The 23,700-nt window shown below is 33.6% G+C and overlaps 1 protein-coding gene across 2 annotated transcripts in view; it reads right to left on the reverse strand.

The window, feature by feature from the left end:
- The window catches only part of LOC149772407 (catenin alpha-2-like), an 81,604-nt gene that overhangs the window by 23,239 nt on the left and 34,665 nt on the right, over positions 1-23,700 (reverse strand). For both annotated transcript variants that reach the window (XM_089947878.1, XM_089947877.1), the window contains 7 exons: positions 20,821-20,901; positions 18,765-18,917; positions 17,106-17,198; positions 7,571-7,727; positions 3,733-3,933; positions 1,058-1,209; positions 382-442 (listed from right to left, as the gene is read on the reverse strand). In XM_089947878.1, the coding sequence (XP_089804004.1) occupies positions 382-442; positions 1,058-1,209; positions 3,733-3,933; positions 7,571-7,727; positions 17,106-17,198; positions 18,765-18,917; positions 20,821-20,901 (898 nt within the window). The remainder of the gene's footprint in view (positions 1-381; positions 443-1,057; positions 1,210-3,732; positions 3,934-7,570; positions 7,728-17,105; positions 17,199-18,764; positions 18,918-20,820; positions 20,902-23,700) is intronic.

A 23,700-nucleotide genomic window follows, 5' to 3' on the forward strand; every position in this document is an offset into this window, starting at 1 on the left:
TCATGGTAATGTAGCTAAATTCCTGTCTTGGTAATGTACCTACCAAAATTACTATACCTAAATTCCTGTCTTGGTAATGTACCTAAATTACTGTAAATTTAGATAGTTTGGGACCATTTAATAGCCTAACTAGCACATGCCATATATAAGGCAGCCAGTATACATGAAGGACGAAAACCTTGGGAATACCACTCGAAGAATCACCAACCCACAGGAAGCTTAAACACATACCCTTGTTGATCAAGCTGAATTTCAAACTTGCATGGACAGCGGTGAGATGTTTGAATGATCTGTAAAAGTGAACACTACTCTACCCTCATGTAACGATATAATAAGTATCTAATCCATAATGTTTTTAAAGACATCTCATTAAAGACTTACATCTACTTCTTGTTTCATATTCATCCTCATATTCTGTGTCTGTGTCTATCTCTTCAGGAGTCTGAAATGTTTAAATCAAAATTAAGAAAAACTTTTAATTAAATATGTGGTCAACAGGTATTTTAGATACAGATGGACTTTTCAATGTTGTAACAAACATTGTTTGTGCTCAATCAGTGACAGAAACTGAAAATTATAGTCTGGTTCCCGATTAATTTACAAAGTGAAGGTCAGTTTAGGCTGGTCAATCAGAAGTCATTCACAGTATGTCCATCCCTACCTCTGTCCACTTCTGTGTCAAACCATAATTAAGAATTTATTTCGCAAATCAAACTTAGATTGTTTTTCATATCCTGCAGTCAGGACAGTACATATTTTCATTAACATTTGCCATTTGTATCTTGTGTGCATTATTCTGTACAAATGAAATGGCACTACGTGTTCATATGAAATTAATACTATAAATGCTTATGAATACACACGAGAAATGTATAGAAAATTACAAGTGACTTAATATAGGTCAGTCATCAGTGACTTTCTAAAATAGGACTTTTGACTAGAATAATGTCACAATTAAAATAGTTGTAAAAATAGATATCACTGTATCTAAATAAAACAAAGGCCTATTACAATTTTGCATTTATTGTTATAGTATTTTAACACCATGGCAACTTACCCTGATAGAAAGAACAGCCTGTCTAATGTCTCTAACTCCATCATACACAAGTCTGCTTGCATCAATGAATTCATTCTCATCTACATCATGAGGCGGCATCATACTAAGGGCATCTACTGCCATTTCAACCTTCTCAGCAAAGTTTGGCATCACTGTCAAGTTGATACACACATAATTTATATAGGATATGAAACAGTCAAAGCATATATATGCAAAGTGGTATGATGCTAAAGGCAAATAACTCAATTAATGTGCCTTATGTTTTCTCAATACTTGTCCATTTATTGGAAGCTATGTCAAATTCCCAAGCAAGCTTTAACATATGCATCCAAGGTTAATGATACTGATTTAAAATGGAATGAATGGAATCCCGTGAGTAAACAAACTTCACATGACAGCATGCCTGTTAAGAATGCCTGTCATTTTCACTGCAATTTCTTACACTTTCCTTTGACAAATTTACATAGACTCTGGACCATAAAAGAAGACGTGTTAAGCAAGAGTCCTTTGAAGGAACTAGGGGATTGATCGCTGATGATAATTTACAGGAACACTTTTTATTAATATGCAGGGATTTCAATCATTATCAAAACAATACAGGATCTTGATAAGAACACATCCAATCAAAACTGGATGAGAAATTTATTCACAGAAGGGTAATATGCTCAACCAATTAGATGCAAGATCACTTCATTAATATTTGTGTGTCTTACTCATCATCAATCTTGTCCAAGATCTTGATTATGTAAACATATACTCTATGTCTGACCAAAATAAAATCAGAAATACAGACTCCTGAATGGTAAAAAGCTCAGCAAATCAGCTACAAGAGCATCTCATTAGGATTTTACTTATTACTGAATGCATATGTTCAAAGTTCGATCATAATCAAGGCAATAATATGATCAATCAGAGTGATAACAAACTGAGACAATCATAAGCAACATCAGTTCATTAACATGTACAATCTTGGTCCTAATAAAACATGTATTTACTGATGACATACTCCAAGTCTTACCCGAACTGGATAAGAATTGTGTCTTCCAGAGTGGAAACTTGCTCAGCCAATCAGATGCAAGATTACCTTATTAATACTTTCTATATCAATTATAATGGCTGCCATGTCTAGCCTATCTTGCACTGTGAAATGGCACTAAATCCAAACAATGATGGTTCATGGTACAGTAAAACCTTTCTTGAGAGACCACCACTACTGCCAACAATAAACGGTTGACTTGTAACCCAAGAGTTGTCGACTTGATACCTACCCAGACCAGCCTGACTGGCATTGTGCCCACAGTGGAGATCTAATTGGCACCAATTTTAACTTAGGACCAACTAATCAGAAGTCGTCCTTTAGTGAAAACCCAAAATGCTGATATTGACCATCCATTTAAGTGTAGCAATAATTAGATTTTCAAGGTGTTAGACATATGGTAGGCACCATTTCATTCATAATCAATATCATGAAAAATCTATCAGAGAAAAGCTCATGCTGATATGAACATATTGTTCAGGGGAAGTAGCAATTACAACATTTTCATTCCTGACCATATCGGATGTCAGGTCAGTACCATTTTTATTCAAGACCAACTTAACATCAAAAGTCTTCAAGTGAAAACCATACACTGTTATGATCATCCATTTAAAGCAAATACTAAAAACAATGTTTTCAAATGGTCACCATGGTGACCATGTTGGAAACAAGATTTTTTATTTAGGTAGCACTGAACAGTATTGGACTAGCTCTATCAGCCTGTTTATACCATGCTGGATGAAAATCCAAAAACTACAATACAATACAATGCAAACATTAATAAGCACATATTGTAATAGGACAAAGAAATGGTAAATTTGCACAACAACTACTTCTTCAGGTTATATCACCCTTTTATTGTCACACCCACCCATTCCAACAGTGAGTGAAAATCAGTAAAACTAAATTTTAAACCTCCTTTCAGACTAATACCAAATAAAATTATCAAAATAACAGCAGTAAAGGTTTATGAAGTGAGACCCAACTATATCAACAGGTAAATGGACCAAGTATAATTTCATTTGCAAAATTACTTAAATTGAGAATTGCCAAGCAGGTAGCCATATATAATTACCTCTAGGTAGCCAGCTGACCTTACTAACACTGACCATACTAACACTGACCTTACTAACACTGACCATACCAACATTGACCTTACTAACACTGTCCATACTAACACTGACCTTGCACTTAATCTCAAACATATATGGCACCAAGACATTCAGTGCAAAATGTTCCACAAGGCCTACCAAAGGCAGACTTACATTCAATGATACCCTGGTTAATAATGATTCAGATACTGTGTGATAATGCAACCATACTGCTAGTATAAAAATTTTACTCCCTGACCAATAATAAAATACTGTTCGATGCATAATATCAATACGACATGACAAGTTACCACTGCATAAGCTCTTCTGGTCATTCACCATTACAAACAAAAACTCACAACTAATTATATTTTCTCTGCAATCTAGAAGAAATAATTATAAAAACTTGGGTTATTCCTGTCTACTCTTCATCCATGTACCATATACAGATGTAAATCTGCCAAATTAGATAGCTCTTTCTTGCCTGAAATAATGTCTAATGTGAATATATGAGGAAAATACCTAGTGTGAGATACACTATCAATTACCTTGGTCTCTGAGAAGAATAACAGCTTCCATCACTCTCTCAGTGTATGGCCCAGGTTCGTAGTTTTCCATCTCAGCACTAACAACATTACAAACACGGGCAGACCGACCCCTAATAGCCCCTGCAGTTCTGTCCAGGGTGTCAGCATCACCCTCTTGGAGAGCAAATACACACTTGTTCACATCTTCCAGTATATGGCTCTCTGAAAAAGGCCAAAAAATAAAATCTTTACAAAAAGCATACAAAAACTAATGAAGAAAAGAATATTTTTTATGCAATAAAATTTAAATTGTGGTGGTTCCTTGTGTCTAAAAACATTTTAAAATCAAATAGGAAACTTTTAATTTAAAAGAGAAGCCATTCAATGTTTTTCCTATGTAACTAATCAGATGATGGATCAGCATCATTTGCACCAACATAAAAATACAAGTCAGTGAGTTATTTCAGAAAGTGTAGCTGTGATGCACTCATGTATTGACCTCATTCAGTATTCACTCAATTAAAATCTCTGGTTCCACAGACCCCAAAAATGACCTTAATTTTCTAATAGTGAGGGTCATCATGACACCTATAAATGACATTCTGGTTTGAACATAGAATTTATAAATCACTGGAATTTGTCTAACCTTTCATGTGCAAGTTACTTCATTATAAACCAACCACATTACAGATTCTACATGCATATTAGTATATTAATGACCTTTAAAATAATATTATTACAGATTTCTTCAGCTGAAACATGTACATAGTTAATGCCAGTACACAAATCTGCCAGTCTGACTTTTAGATAACACACTGCCTTTAATATATTACTTCTCTACATTACTTTAAATGCGGCTTAAAAACATTTATACACAGTTACTCATCCTGCTGGACACGAGAATACATAGGTTTATAACTGCTTGCTATTTATATGGAAAGCAGGGATCCAGATAAACAGCATGTATGCATATTTTATGTCAATAAATTCAATACAAATGCAAAAAGAATTTTTTAATGCATTCAAATTATGCTTTTTTTTAATTTAATGCATTTAGTCCAAAGTTCTCATCATATTCTTCTTGCCTTTAGCATAGTAAATGTTTTATTATAATGGCACATCTGATCCTTTCAACACCCTGCATCAAACATGAGAATGCTCTCCAAAGAAAGTCACATAATTAAGTGTACCCGTAATCAGTCTGGTTCCCAGCCTCTTTTGTTTGCATTCCCAAAAGCACTGGAAACATCTGGATGATTAAGATCCAGTCTGGTATCATGTTAGATTTTTGGCATTGACTGTTACTATGAATGTACATTTGGTAATCAGATTTGATAGGCAAACCAGACTAATAAAGGTATCTGCTGGCACTATGCAAATTGTAGATGTATGCTTGCAGATGTAAGAAACTGGAACTTAATAAAACTAGTATATTTATAAAAATTGCTGGATGATAACAAAACGGAGATATCTGCGCATCAAATAGTATCAGATATTATTGATGCTTGCATGAAAAAAGATCATTTCTGAAGTGGAAAGATCATTATCCCTGCCTCAAGTTTAAAAAAGTGGAGGTTGAAATGTACATGAAGTGCTGATGCTAAAATGACCAATGCCTGGGCTGGTGAGGTGACACCCAATATACTAAAGTCTAGTATTGACAGACATGATGATAGTACAATGTGTAGCGGTCTGAAAATGAAATACATGAAAATGTTGCAGAAGAACATGAAGGAAAGATTAGGACATGATAATAACCAGCTGTCTGAAATTTTAGCATGGTACTGGAACCTTTGATAGTACTTGATATCTTTGAGAATGATCAGGTCAAGCAAAACATCTTGGGGAATTCTGTAATTAAGAAAAGATGATTAGGCTTCTTGAAGAGAACCTTAAGGATGGAACAGTGGAGAGAACAGGATGTTGAAAGCTGTAAGCTGAATGGCCAAGGTAGAGAAGCATTATAAAGGGGACATAACTAGCTTAGACACAAAACAATTGTGCAAAAGAACTCTTGTTACACCAAGAAATTCTTCCCAACTTTCATCTTTTTACAGCTCTACCTAAGTGAATGCATGTAAATAGTTTTGAATGTGAAAGATGTTATAGCAAACTGAACAGACTAGGAAACCTTTAGGCACAAGGGAATCCAAGATGACCTGTATTACTGACATCAGCCTTACTGATCAAATACAAGAGCAGTTTTAAGAAAATAATCTGGCTCAGTAGGATCTTTCCAAAGAAATTTCTTAAACTGCTGTGGATTTCAAGCATTAAAAAATTAATTTCTTTAACTGCTGTGGATTTCATATGTTATGAAAAAAGCATTTCAAAGTTTCTCTAGTCTTTATACCTTCATCAATAATGGTACATCAGCACCAAATTGTTCATGTATTGAAAGGCCTACACACTAGGACACTTTTTCAAATTTGGTAAAATTCTGTCGTGGCACTTTAAAAGATGTTTTTAAGTTTTATATTTGTAGTAGCAGAAGCTGTATTTGATGGCAGATAGCATCATCTGCACAAACTTGAACTTTTTTGACAAGAAGTTTTCTGTCAAATTTGTTTAAACTTTGCTGAGTGTTTTTTTTGAGAAGTCATTCAAAATATTTTTCTATATTTTAGTAATGGGGGTAATATTTAATTGCAACTGGTATATTGTTTTAATATTTTAACGTGTTTAAAATTTGTTTTCCAATTTTATCAACTTCTGCTGAGTATTTTCTAAGTCTCTCATGTTTTTTTTCTCCCTATTTAACAGTGGTCACATCCGACAACAGCTTGGCATCATTTGTACCGGCATAACGGGCCTGCATGGCATGATAATTTCTGTAAAACTTCAAATTCTGCTGAATAGTTTCCAGCAGAGGCAATTGAAAGAATTCTCTATTTTTAGTAATGGCAACCATATCTGATAACAGACTGGCATCATGTGCACAAAACTGAAAGCCAGAATGCTGTCTGTCAAATTTGGTCAAATTATGTTGAGTTACTTTTGAGAAGACATGTTTAGGTTTTTCAATTTTAGTAACAAAGACTGTATTGGATGAAGGATCAGCATCACCTGTATGAAACTGAAAGCCATCTATGTCGGGATGCTTTTTGTCAATTTTTAGGTAATTCAGAAGAACAAATTTTGCAATGTTTATTGGCTGTTTGATTGTTTAGCAACTGCATTCATAGTCTGATATGATAGACTGACAAAACTGAAAAGACCTTCATGCTATGGTGCTTTCTGCTGAAATTTGGTCAAACTTCTGTTGAGCCATTTTTGATAAGTTATTTCTAGGTTTTTCTAAATTTAGTAACGATGGCCATATTTGAAGGCATATCAGCATCAGCTGAAGAAAAGTCTTAAAGTCTTCATCATCTGAAGAACTCTGAAAGGAAATGCAAGGATGGTTCCTGTAAAATCGTAAGCAAATTGGGGATGCAGTTTCTGGGAAGCAGCTATAAATAACAGTTGCAAATTGACAATGGATGGCTATAGGATTATTTCAGGGGGGCTTTGGACATACTTTTGAAATATTCACGTGTGGACAAAATCTGCAGGATTTTGACCATTACCAGCAGTCAAGGTATGGAAGGAGATAAGGAAGACAAGCCCAGGAAGACTGATGCAAGAATATAAATCAAACCTACTGAAATTAAATAAGAAGCAATTCATTTCAAACAGGGATTAAAAAGCCCTGTTTATTATATATGAGAAAATCATACTTGACCTCTATCATGCATTAACTGCCAGAATGAATGTACAAGTATACTTTTTGAAGCTTAGTTGTAACTCTCCTTGAAAACGTATTACTTTGAATGTCCACTTGTACACAATAAACAATGATCTGGTGACTACTCCTTACCAGACACTGCAAGGAAGTCATCAATGGTGGTGATGTCATCCACTGCATCTGTGAGGAGTCTAACCTGTCTTTCCCATGCTTCTCTGAAAACATCCATATTTTCCTGGGCCACTTTAGACTTAGGGCGGGCAGCCAGAACTCTAGCAGCATTGATTACCTGTGCGTACAGAAAACACTGAATTCTGAATATAATTCAATGGATAAATTGAAACACTGTAACGGATATGCTATACATTTTTCAAATTTATAAAAAAGGCATGTTTATATTCCACCTTTCATTGTAGTTATTCCTATTTAAATTCTTTCACAAATTCATAATCTTGCTCAATGCAGATTTAAAACAATACCTATTCAAATTTGGAGATATACAGTAGATAGGATTAAAGTATTTGTGTATCATCTTACCCAGACATCTATACTCACTTGTGTGTCAAGTCCAACTGCAAACAACACAGATCCTAATCTGCTCTCCTATAATATGCCACCAGATCATGGTCTATGTTGTTTGTTCTACTGATTAGTCCAAACAAACTGCATAGACCCAGATCTTCCAGTGCAATATGCAACAGCAAATCTAGGAATGTGCAGTTTGCATCTGGACTTGACTTATAAGTGATGCAAATACCTGAATCCAAGGATTGCCCATTACTATAGACAATTATACAATGTTTTTAACATTATCATGTAAATAACATGATTAAAATATCTAACATTAATCAGAGGTTTATCCTACCCATTTGCAAATGTGATCAGGGATGGCAAGGAAACAAGCAAAAGGAGCTCTATACATGAAAAGCTTAGTTTCACAAATAGGGTTCCTAATGGAGAAATTAGTTTCCAACCTAAACCTCCCAAATGAGCACTCATGGGTCTGATGTGCTGAAATTTGTTGATTTTAGTTGTCTATAATTCTGATAAACAAATAAAATATTCGAAGTGAACAGATTAGTCATTCTTAAGACAAACTGCATTACATCACATGGAAAAAATTTGCTTCATTATACTGCAGTACACAATCAAGCACCTAATGATAAATTAGTCAAATACATAATTTACAAGCTCAATGCAAAACTTAACCTAAGTCAGAAAAATTTAAAATGTAGGTTATGGGGTGCACTACTAACAGAGATGCATACAGTCATCCAGTTTGATGATTCCGGCAATAATAGTGCTTCAGACTAAACCTAAGTCAGAAAACATGAATTTCTGTATGTATACAGCTGCAGTGTTTACAAGTGTAAACTGCATACTTTAGTTTACAGCCTGTAAACATTTACAAAAATGCTTACTTTAGTTTTGTCTGTAAATATTTACAAAAATGCTTCCTTTAGTTTAGTCTGTAAACATTTACAAAACTGCTTACTTTAATTTACAGCCTGTAAATATTTACAAAACTGCTTACAGCCTGTAAATATTTACAAAACTGCATACTTTAGTTTACAGCCTGTAAACATTTACAAAAATGCTGACTTTAGTTTTGTCTGTAAACATTTACAAAACTGCTTACTTTAATTTACAACCTGTAAATATTTACAAAAGTGCTTACTTTAATTTACAGCCTGTAAATATTTACAAAACTGCATACTTTAGTTTACAGCCTGTAAACATTTACAAAAATGCTGACTTTAGTTTTGTCTGTAAATATTTACAAAAATGCTTACTTTAGTTTTGTCTGTAAATATTTACCAAACTGCTTACTTTAACTTACAGCCTGTAAATATTTACAAAATCAGTAACAGTGTAAATGAATATGTATGTGACTCAAAAACTATCCATCTGAATTAATTTATATATTTTGACACCTCTATTTAAGATGACTGTTTAGTTTCTTAAAATACAGATGACTTTCACATTGCATGTGGCAATGCTAGTAAAAAGTCAAAATTTATAAGAACAGGCTGTTCCACACATTACACAACATTATATATCAGGTTGATATACTAATAATGCTGACAAATTTTTGTACTCTATGTTATTTACCTTTGTAAAATATGTTCTAAACATAACTTTTGATGATTAACCTATTATTTTAAAGAAACACTGTTTAAAGTTTGTAAGCCACTGCAATTTCTTTGTAGATCCTACAGTAGCGTCGTAAGTAAATGTTCCAGGCACTCGCAACTTTATTATCGATTTTTCACCATTTACATCCCTCTATGTAGCAATGACCCAAAGGATGGTAAGTTGTCCGATATGTTCAACAAAGACATACCTTACAAACTGAATGCTACAGTACTAAGAGTGGATGAATGTAAAGCAAATGATATAACTGCAAGCTCAATGATATCTGGCAGACATTTTCACATCTGTTTTCTGGGCAAATACTATCACATCCTGTCAGTAATACCAGTAAAATTCAGGCTGCAATGTGAAATGTTGATATAAACATGTGACATCCTATTTTATAGAAATAATGTTTAAGCAGGCATTGGCATCCACAGAAAGCCTAATATGCAGATCTGAGGAATATCAAGTCTCAAATCATTCTGATTAAATGGCATCATTTTGGTTATCATATAACACAGGGTCCAAAATCCCATTTGGTCCTGAGATACATAACAAAAATTTAACCTCTGAGCTAGAAAAAATGTGAAATCTATGTCTCAGTGACCTTATTGTTTGTAATGGTTAGTACTAATAGAAAGAAATATAATCATCGAGTTTGATGATTCTAGCATGAAGAGAGTTTGAGAAATAAACCTGTGACACAAAATTCAACCAAAATAGTCGAGCATTAAATATGGGTCACAGTGAGCTACTTTTGTAATGAAGGTGTAGTACTCATCAAGTTTAGTGATTCCAGGTATAAGAATGTGTACAGCTTTGCAAAAATTGTAGCTAAATACAAAAACTTAACAAGAATGTACTATTAATGTACCAGACTTGTGACCCAAAGAGTGCAGGTCTGAATCCTGCCACTGGACCAGCCTGGGTACTTGGGGAAGACACTTTGCTCTAATTATCTTGAACTAAAATAATGACTTGTGTGCTGTGTCATAAAGCAAAACCAAACCAACTAAACTACTTGTATGTACAAACCTAGCATCTTAACTCCCTCTCCTATGGGTAAGTGCTATGAAACCCACTCCAAACTGTTGCCTATGACATAAAATAAAGTTGTGGTTGTTGTTGTAGGGTTTAACGTCACTGATCAGCACAAGATAGGGTATACATGGCAGCCAGTATAAATGGTGGAGGAAGAACCCAGGAAAATCCCGGAAAGAACCACCAATCCACGAGAAGCTACTGGTGATGCAGTGTGTCTTACTTTATGTCTATGCTTTAATCTGTTTGAAGGCTGAAAGCTCTTGCCAAAGCCAATGCAACAGTTCTCTACTACTATGTACAAGTGAGTTCAATATAAAGTAAACTGGATAAGGGGGTGGGTTTACTGCACTACGTGTACTTAAAAGTTTTGTGAACAAAAAAAGTCCACTGACACTGCCACAAATGGAAAACCCAAAAGCTGTATTCCCCCATCTAGGTGGTGTAATGAAGTTTAGAGCCAGTCTCCACAAATCTCGCAGATTGAACTTCTAAAAAAGTATATTCAACTTTGTTATACCTATAATTACATTTTATTTTATGTTATCAAGGTGAATTTAACTGTTAAAATCTATTCATGTAAATTATTTAAGAAACATACTGGTACTTCAGTATAAACAGTATTATTTTTGTACAAGTGATATTTTGATTAATAGTATAAACTCTGTATTATCTTTGTACAAGTGTTATTTTGATTAATAGTATAAACTCTGTATTATCTTAGCATGAGTGATATTTTGATTAATAGTATAAACTATATTATCTTTGTACAAGTGATATTTTGATTAATAGTATAAACTCTGTATTATCTTAGCATGAGTGATATTTTGATTAATAGTATAAACTCTATTATCTTTGTACAAGTGTTATTTTGATTAATAGTATAAACTCTGTATTATCTTAGCATGAGTGATATTTTGATTAATAGTATAAACTATATTATCTTTGTACAAGTGATATTTTGATTAATAGTATAAACTCTGTATTATCTTTGTGCAAATGATATTTTGATTAATAGTATAAACTCTGTATTATCTTTGTACGAGTGATATTTTGATTAATAGTATAAACTCTGTATTATCTTAGTATGAGTGATATTTTGATTAATAGTATAAACTGTATTATCTTTGTACAAGTGATATTTTGATTAATAGTATAAACTCTGTATTATCTTTGTACAAGTGATATTTTGATTAATAGCATGAACTCTATTATCTTTGTACAAGTGATATCATGATTAATATTATAAACTGTATTATATTTGTACAAATGATACTGTTATTAATAGTATAAATAGTATTATCTTTGTATGAGTGATATAATGATTAAATAGTAAAAAGTCAGAAAGGACCGGTATGGAAAAGGCCTGGGTTGAAAAGGATTGGTCCTGAATGGCTGCTAACAGGTCAGAAAGGACCAGGACAGAAAAGGCCTGGATTAAAAAGGACCTTTTAAACAATTGATTAATAATAATAAGAAGAAGAAGTACATGCAGTTATCCATTTATGACAGCTTTTCTACAATAACCACATTATTCTTAGTCCATGACATTTTTACATATATTGCTAAAACATTAAGCTGCAAAAAATGAAGCACTGGTCATTGAGGATTAACACCTAGACTGACAGCAAACATCAGACCTTTACAGATTATTCAGATTGCAGTACTGGTATCATGAAAGAATCAGCGATTGCATTGTACATTTCGCACTTCCTTTACATTTTTTCTGTCTCAGACTTATTTAATATGTCGGGAAACATTGATAATCACAATTGAGACTAGAATACAAGTCTCTGCAATCACACTCTTTCCCATGCCTCCAGTCTCAACAGAGCTTGATGTGTCATACAATGTGAACAGTTTTTGTAGTGATTACTGAGACACTCCTGACTGAACTACCCCACGCGATTATCGGTAAGCTTCAGGTATATGGTACTTGTGCCTCTTTCTTCCCTTCACTCATAATGTTTTATCCATCATCACTTAAACTTTTTTCCATTGCATATATCTTTCTGTGAATGTGCCTTATTTCCCATTTTCTGATATTTTTAATATCTTCTACATGAATAATTTATATATCTTTCAAATTACTGTTCATATAGAAATGTTTTCACCTGTGACTTTATCCAAGGATAAAGATTTTGAAAATACTAACCTTGGATTATGTACTTATATATCGAAAGCATTGCCATTTTGTTTAAAAGTATGTAATTGGTATTTCAACCATTACTCGTGTCTAAAATGAGTTAGGTTTTTTTTGGCACAGAGAAAATGAATGAATGTGCAATATTCATACATCTCACATTATGGTTTTTGGACCAACAGTGGAAAGAAGCTCAATTACTTTCATATATTACAATATTACAGTAAACTGAAATCACAAAATTTGGCCCTACATGTAGTACTAAATCAAAATGTTTGAACTTTGCATCACACGTACAGTTCCATAATTAAACGTTTTCTTTAAGCATGTACTTACAAGTTGTATGTGACTATTCTTTTCTTGAATGTTCAATAAACTCTTCTATTCTTATGAGACTTTCTGAGAGTCACATATTTGATAACGAGTTGTAACACTGTGTTACAACATTATTTTTTACCCAGAATCTACACTAGGATAAACAAAGGCATGGAAATTATAAACAACTGTGTGCTGTTATTCCAGGAATGCATCATAAATTGTACTGTTAATTCTGACAGTCACTGTGTGCAATTTTGTTGTTGTGTAATGTTTCTTGTTGAAAAGTTAATATTTCTGTATGCATGTTCTTACAGTATGCATGTTTTGATAGTTCAGTGTTTATCTGCTGCTGTTATTCTAGGATTGCATTCTATATTATACTATTAACTTTGACAGCCATTGTGTGCAATTTTTTTTGGTGTAGGGTTTCTTGTTGAGTGTGTGTGTGTGTGATTTGGATTTTTAATGTAGCTTTAACAATTTTTCAGTCATATCGCTACAATGTTTGCAGTGTGACAGTTTATAGTGATGTCTAGCACTGGGGCATCATGCTGCAGACATATAGTATGACATCCCACCCAGTCACATTATACTGACACCAGGCTGACCAGTCCTAACACTAACCTCTTAATGCTGAGCGCCAAGCGAGGCAACCATTAGTACCATTTTTGTAAGTCTTTGGTATGACTTGGCCGGTGATCGAACCCATGACCTCCTGCATCCAAGTTGGACACTCTATTCACTAGGCCACCAGAGTGGTATGGTTTCTTGTTGAAAAGTGAAAATCTATGTATGCATGTTTTTATATTTCAGTGCTTATTTGCTGCAGTTATTCTACAATTATATAATATATTGTACTGTTATATTTGACGGTCATTATGTGCAATATTGTTGTAGCATAAGGTGTATGTGTAGAATTTGATATTATATTAGAATTTAATATTAATGTATTATCACTAATTGTTGTTATTGTTAATAGATTTAGAAATCTGAAATTGTGTCAGCATTATTTTGTCTTTTGTTCCTAATGCTAGTTAGACATTATATCTTTTCTTCTTGTCCATCTATCCCACTGTAATATTGTTTAAATAAAATAACCCCTGAACTTTTCTAATTCTGATATTACCTTCATTGCAACCACTATGCAATAACGGTGCCTACAAGACACACAATACAGCTAACGTCTATTAAAAGCCGAAATTGTATCATTAAAAATAAACTAGGCATACACATGTATTAATGATACTGAATGCATCTAAAACATGAAAAGAGTCAACAGTCTTTGCAAATGAAAATATTTATCCATCATTAATGGAATTGTCACTACTTAATTTGGGCATTACCATGACAAAATTGGCATGAACAAGCCACACGTGGGTTACACTAACGCGTGTTCAGTATTATAACAAAGATATCATTGATTTGCTTAACTTCAAATGTTTTCTTTCACAATTAGTAGTTGCTGTATTTGAATTTTCTCACATTCAGTAACTTACGTTATTTTCTTCTTTATTTATTTTACAAAGAACAAGTAGTAGCTGTTGTAATTAATTTCATGATCACTCACTTACGATTGTGACATACTACACAATAATTCTCTACTGCACGTTATTTACAGATATTTCACAGTAAAACAAGGATTTGATATTTATGTATTAATTTTAGTATACATGAAACTAGTAATTAGTAATTGATACATAAATGGGCCTTTTTGGGGTAGGGCCTTTTTGGACCAGCCTTTTAAGTGCTGGTCCATTTTAGTTGTGGACCTTTTTGGTACCGGTCCATTTTGACCCTGATCAGATTAAGTAATAGCATAAACTCTGTATTACCTTGTATGAGTGATATCATGATTAAGTAACAGTATAAACTCTGTATTATCTTTGCATGAGTGATATCATGATTAAGCTCTGTAAACTCTGTATTACCTTTGTATGAGTAATATCATGATTAAGTAATAGCATAAACTCTGTATTATCTTAGTATGAGGGATATCATGATTAAGTAATAGCATAAACTCTGTATTATCTTAGTATGAGGGATATCATGATTAAGTAATAGCATAAACTCTGTATTACCTTTGTATGAGTAATATCATGATTAAGTAATAGCATAAACTCTGTATTATCTTAGTATGAGGGATATCATGATTAAGTAATAGCATAAACTCTGTATTATCTTAGTATGAGGGATATCATGATTAAGTAATAGTATAAACTCTGTATTATCTTAGTATGAGGGATATCATGATTAAGTAATAGTATAAACTCTGTATTATCTTAGTATGAGTGATATGATCATGTAATAGTATAAACTCTGTATTATCTTAGTATGAGTGATATGATCATGTAATAGTATAAACTCTGTATTATCTTAGTATGAGTGATATGATCATGTAATAGTATAAACTCTGTATTATCTTAGTATGAGTGATATGATCATGTAATAGTATAAACTCTGTATTATCTTAGTATGAGTGATATGATTAAGTAATAGTATAAACTCTGTATTATCTTAGTATGAGTGATATGATTAAGTAATAGTATAAACTCTGTATGTATAAACTCTGTATTATCTCTGTATGAGTGATATGATTAAGTAATAGCATAAACTCTGTATTATCTTAGTATGAGTGATATGATTAAGTAATAGCATAAACTCTGTATTATCTTTGTACGAGTGATATGATTAAGTAATAGCATAAACTCTGTATTATCTTTGTACCAGTGATATGATTAAGTAATAGCATAAACTTTGTATTATCTTTGTACGAGTGATATGATTAAGTAATAGTATAAACTCTGTATTATCTTAGTATGAGTGATATGGTCAAGTAATAGTATGAACTCTGTATTATCTTAGTATGAGTGATATGATCATGTAATAGCATAAACTCTGTATTATCTTAGTATGAGTGATATGGTCAAGTAATAGTATGAACTCTGTATTATCTTAGTATGAGTGATATGATTAAGTAATAGCATAAACTCTGTATTATCTTTGTATGAGTAATATGATTAAGTAATAGCATAAACTCTGTATTATCTTTGTATGAGTGATATGATTAAGTAATAGCATAAACTCTGTATTATCTTTGTACGAGTGATATGATTAAGTAATAGCATAAACTCTGTATTATCTCTGTATGAGTGATATGATTAAGTAATAGCATAAACTCTGTATTATCTTTGTATGAGTGATATAATTAAGTAATAGTATAAACTCTGTATTATCTTTGAGTGATTTTGTTGTTGTTGTTCTAGGGTTTAATGCCATTTTTCAGCACAAGATAGGCTACACATGGCAGCCAGTATAACTGGTGGAGGAAGAACCCTGGAAAACCCAGGGAAGAACCACCAACCCACGAGAAGCTACTGGCAGGCTTTCCCACATACCCACACTAGCTGAGCCTTGGACTCGAACCCACGCAGACAGAGGTGAGATGTCAGTGATCTGTTGAGCGCTTTAGACCACTCGGCCACTCGGGGGCCCTATCTTTGAGCAATATCTTGATTTATAGTATAAACTCTATATTATCGGAGTATGAGTGACATCTTGATTAAGCAAAAGTTTACATCTCATTTAAAATATGAACTCTTTCAAAATAAAAATAAACTGTTTAAATGCAAGAGTGGTCTTGAATATGTTGAAAACTGGAACAAGATACTGAACAGAGATTAAATATATTCAGGTACTAGTGTATGGAAGCTTGGGTCAAACCAACTGATTACTCATCTCACATAAAATGCCAATATACAATTCAGAACCAATACGACCCAAAAGACAACAAATTATCGGATGCCGGATCTGTACTTGGCGAAACATACATTTTATTCTCATCTTGACAATTAAGGCCATTAAATTAACTCAGTGCACCATATTAACACATACTGCAAGCCAATTACATGCTTCATGCTAATAACTGCACATTTAACAGTAAAAATGCTGATCTATGAGAAACTCTGGTAAAGAAAAGCTCATTTTAAAATTCAAAAATGGCTTCTAATCAATGTGTTGCATTTTATATACCTGTGGACAAAGAGACTCTATTTCAGCTGCAGCCATACGGACCAGCTTCACCCCTTCATCATTACTGGACATTGAGCAAGCCAGGTTGGCCACCTGCAAAAAAAAGTCAGTTTAGAGTGGATACTGTTTATTCATAGACTATCAAATAATTTCAAAATTATGATGAAGTCTAGTGTTACTGAAGCAAAATTGAGTAAGAAGTTATGGATCAGCCTGCATATCGAGCCAACAATTATCCAAAACCTAACAGAACAGGGGGAAACACTGATGCAGGAAAAGTAACAGATACACATACAAGCCAACCCCTCAAGAGGTATAAGCATAATTATTGCTATTATAAGTGGCAAAAAAGATTAATTTGGGCATAAAAAGTGTAATCATTATATTACATCCCAGAATTACAGCATGTATGAAAATATACATTTTTACAACCTAATTCTGCAACTGGTCAAAATTCTTGTCACAAAGGACAAAATCCATATAGATTAGAACCAGAATACAAACACAAAATATACCGAAAAATTATTTATATTCAGCACTCACTTCAATTAGTCTACATCTGTAACTTTCGCTGAATGATCAAGAACTGGAATTATGCATTGATCATGGTCAGGTGCTTCATAGTGCTGTATTACACTACTCTCATATTCTTTTAAAGCTTGTAAAGTGGTGTTGATTTGTCACTTTTTTTTTTTATCTGACATGTTTTGAAGTTTTAAAAGATCCATCTGCTCTAACATTTTCCACCATATAACATCCACAACTAACACTGTAAAGCATTTCACTTAACATCTGGCACCATTGTCTTAAAAAATATAGACTGGTTCACTACTTGTTATTGTTGTTGTAAGGTTTAATGCCATATTTCAGCATAAGATAGGCTATATAACTGGTGGTGGAAGAACCCTGGAAAAACCCTGGTTTCACTACCTTTCTAAGCTATCAATACAATGAATCTGTTAGGCAAAGTGCACTTTTAAAGACACCCATCTGTTTTCTTGGAAATGGGATCATATACAATTACTATAAATAGCACACGAAGAAAGTCTTCTTATGCTATTCTTATGCAGCAGTCACCTTTTTTAAGGATATTCTCAAATTTATATGACAGAAATTAAAGAGATGATAAAAAAATGATAAAAACAACTTCCTGCTGATTTATTTTTTATTTAAGTTTTTAATGTAGCAAAAAAGTGCAATCCAAATGGAGACTCACAGTAAACATAATTTGTTTGAAAAAAGCATAATGATTATGCCAAAAGCATAATGGCTGGCATGTATGGATGCGTCTCACTTCACTCTAACACTGATTCAACAAAAACCTTGGGTTAAAGGACTTAAAATATTCATGCTTTAGTGACTGCATATGCCTCTAAACCTTTTGGGATTTTTGCACATTCAGAAACAGGAAAAAAAAATCTAGCCTTTATTTTTTTTTAAAGTGTAGGCTGCCAAATTGTTCCAGCTTTAAAACCTATTATACCTATTATTTTACAGGATTTCTCTCTGGAAGCATTTTATTTCTAAAAAAAAAAATAGTTCTACAAAAGATGTGAATCTAGAAGTAAGCACTAATCATGGACAGACAATGAAGTTACTAAACAAGGATGAATTCACACTGAATACCTGACATGCAATAAGGAAGGAGCAACATCTTACCTCTACTAGCTTGTTAGCATGCTCAGCAAAGACCTGGGCATATTCCTCCACCCCCTTCTCATCCCCAGCCTTGGCTGCTTCTATGAGAACCAGGAGTGGGACATTGGTTTCCAAGAATGAGTCTGAGACATGGTCCACCACTGCCTTCCTCAACTGAAATTAGTCAATGAATACTGTCACTCAAATTCATAACGCTTAATCTCTGTGATATTTAATTCATAACTTTTAAATCATAATCTTGTTTGGGTCCATAAACCGGCAAATTATATTACATATCAGTAGTCTCCTTTCCTTTCTGTTCTGATTTTCAGTAAAATCTGTATTGCATTTAGCTAAATTATCCTTGATTTGAAGCTCTGTTCTGATTTTCAGCAAATCTGTATTGCATTTAGCTAAATTATCCCTGATTTGAAGCTCTGTAACATTTCCTATTTCACATAAAATTGCAGTTGTTGTTTTACTTATGCATTTCACTCAAATTATTCATCTTTTACCATCCTTAACAAACACATACTGATGTTTAAAATGCTTGTTATATTTTATTAATTATTACTGATAAATCAAGCATGAGTGATAAGATATACAGTGTTATTATTCCTTTTTAGTTATCAGGTGTTGATGATAATCTAATGTGGAATACTTATATTTTTACAACATGACATTAACCTACTGTGATATTTTTCATATAATTTTTCTCTCCAAGAACAACACTGGATGAACTAATATTAAAAATACAATGATATAATCTTTTATTTCCAATAAAATCATGTATCCATGTTTCAACAATCTATCCAGCAAAATTTAGCCATTTTTATGAGGAAGTTGACATTGATACATGATTCTGCTATGAAGAGTAAGGTCAGAACACTGTCATAAATGGAATCTTAATCATCAATTTCAGAATACTACTTGAACAATGCAAAGCAGCATATTAAAGTCATGTCAAAGTGTAGAAAAAAGAAAACAAGAGATAGCATGAATTATCTCTTTTTAACTGTTTTATTTAGCTGTGAGTTACAATAATTAAAAATACGACAATAACCTAGCAAAATCTGAGAATACTGGAATATAAATGTTCCACCAGATCGAACTACATTTGGTGGGATCATATTATACAAGATCTGGAACTGCTCCAGTTGCCTAAGTGGTTAGAGTGTCTGCCTTGGATGTCTGAGGTCACGGGCTTGAACCCCAACCGAGTCCTAGCAAAGAATTATAAAAATGGTACCAGGAGCTGCATTGCTTGGCACTGAGCATTAAAAGGTTAGTGCTAGGATTGGTCAGCCTGGTGTCAGGATATGACTGGGCGAGACATAATACTAAATGGCTGCCACATGATGCCTCAGTGCTAGACATCACTATAAACTGCAGCACTGCTGATATCAAAGCAGCATGATTAAACCTGTAAAGCTACATTGAAAATCCAAAAACACATACACAGTCTACATTTGGTGGAATCACATTATACTCAGACTGATTCATCTGCACACTCTGTCGTATGACTCGGCTACCAAAAATTAAAAAAATAACTAAGTCACTAAGACACAAAAGTTAGGTCACAGAGATCTACTTTTGTTGGAATGTTGTATCATCACTAAGGCATAGTTACTTACAATAATAGACTACTGTAGCCTAGAAACTGATTTGTACAAAATTAACAGAAAAACAGCATGGATTTGCATTATTTTTTATGTCTCATAAAAATGTTTGCTAGATAAATGAAGAAAAAAATATAAGCAAGTCTAAAAGGTGAATAGTTTGGTTTTGTGGGTTTAATGCCATTTTTCAGTAAATGACGGGCTATACTTGACAATCAGTACATTTTGTGGAGAAAGAACCTGGTAAAAACAAATAACCCAGGAAAAAAAGACATCCAAGAAGCAGGCCTTGTTACATACACACCAATGCCAAATTGTTTAAGCAGGGACTCAAACTCACACAGACAATAGTTTAATGTGTGAATAATCTGTAAAGGCCTCAGACCACTCAGCCAACCAATACTCTTTCAAAAGGCAATGAAACAATTTTACCAAAAGAATCTTGTAAGCTGACTCACCTGTCTGCGCAAATCCTTTGTTTTCTTTACCATATTGTCAATAGCTCTATCAAGGGCCTCACTTGGTTCCTTCTTACCAGCCTGAAGAAAGAAAGAAAGGTGAAGGTTAGCAGAGGCTATTGTACTGGATGAAACAGATCAACATTCCATCAGACGACCTATCTGCACCGAGTGGCATATTGTGTTTTCCAGTGACTTTCCTATCTCTGATGTCTAACATACATAAGCTTGCTATACAATTTGTCATGTATATGCTAAACATGTTACTCACTGACACTGGTAGGAAATATTTCAAGGTTACATATAAGTTTTGGGATGCCATTTCTAACTAAAGCCCTAGTGGAATTACAGATTTACAGATCATCTTGATTTGTATTTTTTAAATGTGGCCTATATAATAAAAGTGTCAATTTGAACTGCAAACAACATAAATTCTGACCCGTTGTTGCATAACGTGCTAGCAGATCTGGGTCTATGTCGTTTATTCTACCGATTATTCATAACAAACTAGAGATCCAGATATGCTACAGCAGACCTGGTCTAAGCAGTTTGCCTTTTGGACTTAAAAATGTCCATAAATGATATGTATGTAATACCATTGCTAGGGTCATATCCTTTACATAATAACCAAATGTATAAAATACTGCACTGCAGTTTATATCATAGTCGCATTTAAATGGACAGAATATCAAAGTGTGGCAATAAATCATCAAACATTAAATTAATCTAACTTAACGTTTTTATAAGCCATTATTATAATATTACAATAAATTAAAAAACAGTAAAATAATTTAATTTGAAGTAATATAAGGAAATGCTGGTTAAAAAAAAACAAAAACAGAAACATCTTAGATAAAATATCAACATCAATGATATAACTACTTTGTAATAAATTGTAAATTTATGTTCATGTGCATTTTTTTCCAGTTTTGCAAGAGATTACATATTTGTGAATATGCTTCTGAAAGAAATTAAGTTTGCAAATTATAGCAGCCATTAAATCAAAGAATTTCAAAATTGGTATACAAAAATATGAAGAGCAGCCATTAAGTCAAAGAATTTCAAAATTGGTATACAAAAATATGAAGAGCAGCCATTATATCAAAGAATTTCAAAATTGGTATACGAAAATATGAAGAGCATTCCCAATAGTTGAATATGAGCAGCTTTTTAAAACTGAAGAATCTGGTCTGAGATTGACATAAGGCAAAAGTATAAGATGAAAAGCCAAAACAAAAGAGCCATGCTGGCCAGAAATCACTCATCTTGCTTACAATGGTCTGAAAAACAACTAAAACTATAAAATTTGGTCCAAAATGTTTAAATCTATAGTCAGTTCTTTGTTGTTGTTGTAGGGTTTAACGCCATTTTTCAACACAAGTTAGGCAATACATGGCGGCCAGTATTAATGGTGGAGGAAGAACCCGGAAAACCCCCAGAAAGAACCACCGACCCATGAGAAGCTACTGGCAAGCTTTCTCACATAACCAGATTGGCCGAATCCGAGACTCGAACCAACGCAGACAGAGGTGAGATAGCAGTGATCCATAACGGTGAGCGCTTTAGACCACTCGGCCACTCAGGGCCTCTAGGCAGTTCTTTAAAAAAGCTGAAAATCTTGTCTGTATTTAGTAACTATTGCCACTGATGACTGTAGATCAGCATAATGGATAAATTTCTAAAGCCTTTGCGTCAGAACACAATTTACAATTTGTCAGAACCCATTGAACAGTCACTGCATAGTCTATAAAGACATGGCTTTTAGTTAGAAACCTTTTTTGTCTCTTTTATTGGGGGCTGCAATATTTGACGGGTAGCTCTGAATAAAGCTAATAAACTTGAATGGCCTTAATGCCACATGTTCTCTGTCAAATTTGGTTACAAATGACAGTGCAGTTCCCCTTACAGAAAGGACTTAATGCCACATGTTCTCTGTCAAATTTGGTTACAAATGACAGTTCAGTTCCCCTTACAGAAAGGACTTAATGCCACATGTTCTCTGTCAAATTTGGTTACAAATGACAGTTCAGTTCCCCTTACAGAAAGGACTTAATGCCACATGTTCTCTGTCAAATTTGGTTACAAATGACAGTTCAGTTCCCCTTACAGAAAGGACTTAATGCCACATGTTCTCTGTCAAATTTGGCTACAAATGACAGTTCAGTTCCCCTTACAGAAAGGACTTAATGCCACATGTTCTCTGTCAAATTTGGCTACAAATGACAGTTCAGTTCCCCTTACAGAAAGGACTTAATGCCACATGTTCTCTGTCAAATTTGGTTACAAATGACAGCACAGTTGTTCTTGCAGAAAGGATTGGAAACCACATTTCAAATTGGTGATAACTGATTCAATTTGGTTATTACTAAACATGCTGTTGTTCTCACAGAAAGGCCTTAATGCCACATGTTCTCTGTCAAATTTGGTTACAAATGACAGTTCAGTTCCCCTTACAGAAAGGACTTAATGCCACATGTTCTCTGTCAAATTTGGTTACAAATGACAGTGCAGTTCCCCTTACAGAAAGGACTTAATGCCACATGTTCTCTGTCAAATTTGGTTACAAATGACAGTGCAGTTCCCCTTACAGAAAGGACTTAATGCCACATGTTCTCTGTCAAATTTGGTTACAAATGACAGCACAGTTGGTCTTGCAGAAAGGATTGGAAACCACATTTCAAATTGGTGATAACTGATTCAATTTGGTTATTACTAAACATGCTGTTGTTCTCACAGAAAGGCAATGATATCACATGTTCTCTGTCACATTTGGTTACAAATGACAGTGCAGTTCTCCTTACAGAATGCCCTTGATACCACATGTTCTCTGTCAAATCTGATTAAATCTGTCTGCAGTTGTTCTCACATGATGATGAAAAT

This window comes from Sinohyriopsis cumingii, unplaced genomic scaffold (genome assembly GCF_028554795.1).
Source record: "Sinohyriopsis cumingii isolate HCF-2022 unplaced genomic scaffold, ASM2855479v2 utg001510l, whole genome shotgun sequence".
NCBI classification, from domain to species: Eukaryota; Metazoa; Mollusca; class Bivalvia; order Unionida; family Unionidae; genus Sinohyriopsis; species Sinohyriopsis cumingii.